This window comes from Lygodium microphyllum, chromosome 10 (genome assembly GCF_053477565.2).
Source record: "Lygodium microphyllum isolate KBCC chromosome 10, Lygodium_microphyllum_v1.1.10, whole genome shotgun sequence".
Classification (NCBI taxonomy): Eukaryota; Viridiplantae; Streptophyta; class Polypodiopsida; order Schizaeales; family Lygodiaceae; genus Lygodium; species Lygodium microphyllum.
In genome coordinates, this window is record NC_141144.1 from 74,671,427 (window position 1) to 74,679,722 (window position 8,296).

The 8,296-nt window shown below is 44.1% G+C and overlaps 1 protein-coding gene across 1 annotated transcript; it reads right to left on the minus strand.

Annotated features, from left to right (window-relative positions):
• Positions 1–5,594: 5,594 nt before the first annotated feature.
• On the minus strand, positions 5,595–7,808 carry LOC148030172 (hydroxycinnamoyltransferase-like). Its single transcript, XM_087686444.1, has 2 exons — positions 7,345–7,808; positions 5,595–6,971 (listed from the first exon to the last, which is right to left on the minus strand). The coding sequence occupies exons 1-2, from the start codon at positions 7,765–7,767 to the stop codon at positions 5,991–5,993; spliced, it is 1,404 nt and encodes a 467-aa protein (XP_087542570.1). The 5' UTR covers positions 7,768–7,808; the 3' UTR covers positions 5,595–5,990.
• Between the last annotated feature and the right edge of the window lie 488 nt (positions 7,809–8,296).

Genomic DNA, 8,296 nt, shown 5'->3' on the forward strand with positions numbered 1-8,296 from the left:
TGCGGTTGGTACACCGCCCATGAATAATAGCTAGATGACAGCTATCCTTATCTACTCTAGTTCGTGGCTCAGTTAGTATGCCACCTTAGTTAGTTGTCTTTGGTTTGAGACCCATATATAGGGTTCTTCTATTTCTTTGTATGAGAGTTCTTTTTGGCTTACACAAACTAAGAAGAGGAAAACTGTTTTTAGCCTCCACCCTTGTGTGTATTCCCCCATTGTGCAAGCAAGAAAGCTACAAGTGAGACTCCTTCCTTCTCTCCCACAATCTTGACACGTCTTGGATCATTGGAAGAACATATCGAAGGGGAGCAAGGACTACATAGTAGCATCCTTGCACGAGGAGTTTCCGATGCCAGCCGCAGTAGATAGATTCTCTACGGGCTGGATGATAGATTGCATGCGTGCATACATGTCACAGAGACGATCCGACGTACGCAAGGCAATCAAGAGTGAGGATGCAAAGCCCGAGTGGTTAGATGCAGACGACTGGCGCCGACTGAGGGAGGAGGCTACAGATTCTCCAGGACGTTGGAGTCAGCAGCACGGGGCGGTGAGGGCACAACTCGAGGCCGGAGTGATCCATCATCTTGGGAGTGGTGGCCACATGACATATTTGGAGGACTTTGTAAGTTTTTCTTTTGTTTTGCTTGTTTAATTTTTTGAAATATTCTTTGTACTGAAAATCATGTTTCTAACAGTTCGCATTTTGTTTTCTTTGCAGCACTCCATTACAAATCGCGATCCGACTGGCCTTGAGACTCAATATGCAGAGAGGCACGGTCTGAGAGCATTGATCGACCGATTGTATAAACGCGACAGCCTTGTAAGTCACTCATCTTTCTTGTCAGTAGTTACCATGAGATATTTGAATGCATTGTTGTATGGTGGACTGATATGTTGCAGTTTCTTTTTCTGCAGAGTCCGTTCAATGCTCCTTTGCGGCGGGACAAGCTTTTGGGGGACGAGGTGCGTAGCTCGCCCTTGGATCCCTGGAGCTCATACACCTTTATTTTTGAGTTGCCTGATCTATGTAGACATTTTCTATGTATTAGTGATATCCTGTCATGATTGTACCAATCGCTTTTTATGCGATCATGTATTTATTTCATGTATCAGTTTTATGATTTCAGTATACATTGTTTTTGTTTGCAAGCGCATTGTACACAGTAGTGCAGAAACTATTTTGTATGGCTCACAAATTTTTTTCCCCTATTACCGTCGATATTAGCGTCGCAAATATTGCTGCTCGCATCGCTACGACGCTGATAGCGACGCTAATACCGACGTTGATAGCGTCGGTTTGCGACGTGCATAATGACGCCAATAGCGACGCTGATAGCGACGCCAATACCAATTGTTCTATGGCGTCGCCAATAACGATGCTTTTTGCGACGACGGGGGCAAATTTTGTTGTTTGCATTTTCGTCGCTTTAAACGTCGGTATAAGGCCTATATCTTGTAGTGTTGTTGTCTCGCCCTCCTATTGGATTGCATGCCTGAGACTTGGAGACACAACTCTATTGTCAGCTTTTGATTATCACTTGGATTCAATGTAGATGTATAAATAAGTCTAATAAGATATTCGAATATGTATTAGTAATATCCGAATCTTGTTCCTACATGAGCTCTAGTCCACTCACATCTTCTTTTTCTTAAAATCAAAAGCCTCACATTTATGTAGGTTAGAAGAGTAGCACCAACTTGTACTCAAGTCCTAATTCCATAATTGGGGCAATCTAGTATGGAATGAACGTCTCTCTCATATCCCAAACAGATATAGCAATATTTTCAAGGGACACACTATTGGCTACATATGGTAGACATAAGCGCCGCACATAAGATACAACCTGAGCTGTATGAAGACGGAAACAAAGGAGAGACGCAGTAAGCAATCGATACATAAAAAGAAAAGTTATCCAATAATTCAATTTGAAACACGATTTAAATGATACCCGCACGGTTCCCAGGAGCATATTTCATGCAACGTGCCTTTAGTTGCTCAGCAAGGGCAAATAATCTAACTTGTAGCCTAGACATAAGGTGGGGATCATGAAAGTAGCTTCAATGGTAACATGGGAGCCATGAAAGGTGCGGGCCGATGCCAGAATATGGGACGGCATGGGAGTGGCCAAGTCCGCCTGCTCTGGGATATTTGTGGGCGTGAAGATGCTACTATTGCAATGTATCTTGCTTGTACCTGCACAATGCTGGCCTGGTCTGCGTGCTGCATGAATACCAATGTAAGTACTCGGAAGGCTTCCAGACTGCTTTCTCTACTACAATGCCTGGAGATATTGGCCTCTCTTTTCTTGTTGATCCTCACCACTTCACGCTGGAGTTTCCCAAGTAAGAAGTAACACGCATGTTTGAATACGAGTAACATATAATCCCTACACTCCTATCCACCTTAACTTGCACTCCTTGTTTTTGCTTAGTGTTTTGTAGCTTCCCCTTCTACGATTTCTTATCAAAACACCCTTCTCTATCATTGTATATAGCCAAACATACCTTGCATTGTGTTTGCTAGTTAGTTTGTCTCTCGATGCTAGTTAGTCCACCTCTTGATGCCATTTGTGACCCCATCCCAACCAGTTGAGAAGGTTGCATCAGTGAGCATGGATTTTGGAAGGTTGAATTCATTAAAATGAAATAGCAAACCCAAGTTGTGTTAATAGGACCTGGATCATTGATAGGGCTATGTATTGTTCTATCTAGCTAATTAGACTGGCTACGCACATCATGAAACTACTTGTGGAAAAGGAACATCATGAGCTTTGGTTGAATAGAAGTGGACATATAGGCAAACATTGCACAAAAGCAAAGATTGAGGGCATTTTGAAATCGATCCTTCTCCATTGTTTCGGTCCTACCTCATTAGGAGTTCATGTAGGCTAGTGGAATTTTGTTTATGCACAATGAGAGAGTTAGATAGTCAACTTAAGCAAGACGATGGAGGTGGTACTAAGGTCAATTTTAACAATCTCACTACAATGGTGTAAAGAATAGTGATGGTGATGTTAGAAGGGAACAAAAATGCATTCATTAAAGGGGATGCACATATGGGTAAAGCTTTTTAAGTACTCGCAAGTCTTAAGAAATGGGGTCTTAGTGGGAAGATAATGTGCTAATTACTAGAAATTAATGTAAACATGATCAGCTCCTAAAATAACCCCCAAATAACCATAATTGGCATATCACAAGTTTGGATGGAGCTACTTATTTAATTTTTAAAATTGAGCCTTCTACGCCTTCATCTGCAACAAGTAGATGTTAAAGTTGACCCTTTAACCCTTCAAGCTCAATTTTGAGATTGCGCTTCTAATTACTCTTATTACGATCAATTTTGTGATGTGGTCTGCAAGCTACAAAAGTACAATTTAACATTTAAGAGGTTATTGAATCCCCTTTCCTCATGCTTAATCTAGCCCCTAAGGAGAGGAAGATCCAAAGATTATAGCTCCATCTTGTTAGGTTTAATCTCAAATTTGAGCCTTGAAGAAGCTACTATATTTGTACTTCATTTCTACATTGAGCCTCTAAGAGGTCTCAATCTCAATAAGCCTTTCTCTCCACCAATAAGCCCCTAAGAGGTCTCAATCTTGCTATAAAAGTCAAACTCTATATCTGATATTGTAAGTTAGATATTGCATCAATTGTTGATTGGCATTGTCTTTACATCTTTCTTGGGCTTGTTGAATATGTGACTTTAACTCCTTATGGATCTTTGACAAGTGTTCATCTAGATTCATAGCTACTAAATACTTTACTAGGAGACTCATATAAATGTCCATTTTAGGGGTTCTTTCATAATTGGCAAAAAATGGAGTTTACCTAGTACAGGTATGACTAGCATTATTATAGGCAAATTCAACCAGGGGAAGTAAATCTACCCAATTATCGTGATGATAATTGATTGCACATTAGGAAATATTGTTTCAAGATGTGACTTACTCTCTCTATCTATCCATTACTTTGAGAGTGGTTGATCGAAGAGAGGTTGGTTTGGATGCCTAGTGGTTTAAGGAAGCTTCTTAAAAAACTTGACATAAACTATGGTCCTCAATTAGAAACAATGTCATCAGGTAACCCATGATAATGTAGTTATGTCTAAAGAAAAGTTGGGTCATGCCTTCACCAATATAATTGTCATGTGGGTGGGGACAAATTTTGCCATCTTGGTAAATCTATCAACCACCACAAGGATGGAATTGAACCCCTTTGAGAAAGGTAGATCAGTGATGAAGTCCCTTGAAACAGATGACTAAGGGCGATTAAGAACATATAAGGGGGGATGGAGCAACAACCCATGAGGTCAATGGCAAGGGACTTTGACTCTATTACGCGTATCCACATGTGTGTACAAGTTCTTTGACTAATTTCCATATTTGAGGTCACCAATAGTCTTAAGGGATGAGCTATATTGTTTTATTGACCCCAAATTTATGTCTTGTACTTGGAAGTACATGACTTGCTTGAAGTATATATAATTGAAGTAATTTGGGTGGCATATACAGTAGCCCTTGATAATAGAGCATACCTTCAACTTCTTGGAAGCCTCCAACACTTGTACACCCTTCTTGAATTCTTTTCTTGATACTCTATACTTATTATCATGCAAAGTTGGAATTACTTTGGTGTCAATAGGACAAAATCCTATTAGTCCATGAACTGTATCTCCTTCCTCTTTGCATGCAAGATAGGAGTTTCAGGAGAATGTAACTAGTTTTCCTTGTTGGTTTCTAGGTCGATATGATATGAAAAAATCAAACCTAGAAAGGAAGGGGACCTAATGGAAGAAGGACATGTACCATCCTCGTATGTCATAGTATAATGTACAACTGCATATATAGTGCTCCTTTGTCTCAGGCTTTCGGCCACAAAGGCAGCAAGTCCTATCCTTTGCCGGAGTATCTGTCCATTTGCTTATCTCCATATGTAGCTTGTGAATTTATTCGATGGTAGCTCGTATGTTGTGGGAGAGTCCATGTATGCTGGCCAAATACTAGTGAATCCATCATCAAAGACACACAATAAGTGACTCTAGTAGAACTCCATCTTTGATTCTAGAGGGAGTGGTGCGTGGATCTAGGTTCTCACTATCTCAATCCTCAAGATATCACCTTTGATCACTTGATTTTTCTTTGATAAATTGAGAAACACCGGCTAATCATTTTTTTAAAAATAATTTTTAAAAAATTTGCCGACTGCTCCAAGTCACTTCACAACGTACATCGAAAACACACAACTCATTGATTGCTATGGCGTATTGAAGCTGGTTCCATACCCCTATAGGTGGTGCGAATAGGTACGAAGAGACATGTAGGCATGTATGGCAAAGGGGCCAACAGAGTGTCATCTAATAATCCTCCATTACAACTTTTTTTCCCCAGTGAGTTTTGTAAGTATTTTTAAATAGCCAAACGATTTGCTTTATATAGAGCTCAAACACAAAATATTGGGACATTTGGATAGTTTTATCAAGTAGACCTAGTTATAAACAAAGGATTCATAAAAGAGTAACATTGAGGGACCAATGGAGTGACACTCAATGATACATTGGTTTAAGATCTTACCGTGTCCAAAATATACAAAACTTTACATAGCTCAATTGTTTGACTCACATTAAACTCATTTATAAGTTAAAAAAAGACAGATCACAATGTTAAGTAACTAAGAAAATCGCATCTTTTTTACAACATTGTCACTCAATTGGGGTGGGGTAGGTTTGTCTTTTAGGGGGGTGTCACTGTATTGGCCATTTAAACATCGCATTTGTTGAGACATAACGAGTGTGAATGGTAGGACGATGAGAGCTAGTAGTGTTGTGATGAAAATCCAAGGACTTGGTGTCGAATTATAAAACGTATCCTCGTATACAAAGGAGAAGGTTTGGAGCCTCCAAATTATACGTTCTTTGCAAAAATGGTGGTCTGTCTATCAACTATGCAATACCCTGGTTGTTGATACCGTCATCGTTAGCCTGCTGGCTAGTGGCGGTTGTCATCGTAAGCAAATGGGCTGGTTGGGACGTGGGCAAGGAAGTGAGGGTCTTTGAGGAGCCTGCGCAGCACGGGCGCAGGGAGGGGCATGCAGATCTCCACGTCACCGGCAGGGGAGCCAGGTCGACCGGGAAACAGCACCATCTCCCCGTTGCCGTGCACCTTGACTGCACGTACAGCTGCCGGTCGGCCCCAGCCGTAGTCGACGTCATAGACCGGAAAGCGTGGCGAGCTCGCCACGTTGATGCCCGGGAAGCCGTCGCTGCTGATGGCGGGCCTGGAGAATCTGTTGCCGTGGAGCTCCAGCCAGTGCATCACCCCCCGGGCATGCTCGCGATCCTGCGCCACCGCCGCCGCCCACTGGACGCGCCCCGCGGTGACGTGGAGGGGCTCCGCCGCGACGCGAGTCGCGCGAGCCGTCGCCTTGGCCAGCCCGATCGTGTTGCCGAAGTAGGCGGGCGGCAGGGGCGGGTCCCAGCGGCTACGCAGGTTGGCTAGCGCGGCTAACCACGTGGCGTCGACACGTGTCGGTCGGCGAGCCACCGTGACGCGCTTCCAGAAGTGCGCGCAGATGGCCACGTAGGATGAGTGGGCCCCGCCGGCCAGCGCCTTGAGCTTCTGCACCGCCGAGCCGGGCAGCACGAAGACGCACTGTACCAGCGGCTCATCGTGGGCGTCCGTCTTCATGTCGGGCTCATCCGGGCCGTCCGTCTGAGTTGCGACGTCGTCTTCTCCTTCTACTTCTTCCTCGTCTTCTGGTTCTTCCTGGCCGAAGTCTAGCTTGGCTTTCTCTGGGGATGGATTGGGCAGTGCCAGCTTCTCTCTGTGATGGAGCGGCACCACTGTCAAGGCCGCCCCCCTCGCGCACTCCCCCCATGACACCATGAAGTTCCATAACGACTGCCCGTCTGCCACCACATGGCTGTGTGCCACCGCCACTGCAAGCCCACCGTCCGAGAACCTCGTCACCTGCAAAAGTCCGTAACAGTTTCTCCCCCTTGCCTCCAACGTTCATATATAATACCTTACTGTGTCCTACAAAGTTTGCACGGCGATATATTTTCGGCTACCAACCGCACGCATTTTGAGCAAAAAGTGTGGGGACTAAGTCGGAGTCTTAAGGCTCACAAAATCAAGACGAATCGGGAATGCACCGTGATTAACGCGATGGTGGACATACCTAGCCTATAGCGATGGGGAACACTGGACAGGAATCCCCCCATCATGCTGCAGAGCGCAAGATAAGGGGATTCATGTGGGAAGAATGTCCAAACCTTCTTTGACGTTGATCGTAAGTCTATCAATTTATCATAGATTCAGCAAGCGGCCAGAGGAGGCTTACCTGAACGGATAGTAATGGAGCTGTGTAGAGGCTTTCCCCCTTGTGATCCACCTCCCGGCAGAGCTGCTCATAGAACCCCATCATCTGGAAGCCTGTCTTGGCATGCTCACTCAACGCACAATCGATGGTGGCCTCCACGAACTCCACACCCGCATCATTACAATCGATGACGAGCCTCGTGTCCTCTCCCAAGGCAAGGCGTCCGGCCCAAGGATAGTAATGCACAAGGGCGAGAGAGAGGCTGGTCTTTAAGATCTGGACTGCATCGATGGGAGCAGACGAGTAGAAGATGAGCCGTCTGTTGTAGTGGATGTCCTGCCAGAAGGCATCGGCAGAGGGCAAGAACAGGTGGCCAACGGTGGTACGGGAGGCAGGGACGATGGAGGAATAGGCAAGCACAGTGACCTGGGGATCGAAGCCCATGGGACTGCTGTGCAAAGGATATGGAGAAATCACAAAGGGGTGTGGGGGGGGGGGATCCGCTACTAATTAAAGCGCAAAAGGCTTAATTAAAGAGACGCAAATAACCTTAATGGATTATAAACGGTAGTTCTGTGAGATACTAATTAAATAGGCAGAAGAACCGTGACGTCTAAAAAGAGAGCCCAGAGAAAAGGCACGATCGGATTGACTTGCCAGGCACGTTTTGTGTATGGTGTTATTTGCACCACCTAGTCAGTGGTCATGACTCACGAGCCGACACGAAGTCAAGAGTCTTTCCTAGTAAAATTAAACTAAGCTGCTTCTTTGTGGAGATATTTAATAATTAGCAGACAAGGAGTTCAAAAAATACAATGAAATTTTGTAAAAAATTCATTTTGAGTATATCGGAGCGAATTTCTGGCCAAAGTATGTACATGGCTATATTTTGACTTTTAATGCCAAAAAAAGCCTCATTACCTAAAAATCCTTCAAAACATAGCATTTGGGTTGAAAATTTGCCTTGCTTAGA

Excerpts from the sequence above, each read along its gene's own strand:
- LOC148030172 (XM_087686444.1), bottom strand. The coding sequence starts at position 7,767 with ATGGGCTTCGATCCCCAGGTCACTGTGCTTGCCTATTCCTCCATCGTC. Across the intron at positions 6,972-7,344 it reads CTCCATTACTATCCGTTCAG|GTGACGAGGTTCTCGGACGG; the intron begins GTAAGCCTCCTC and ends GGACTTTTGCAG.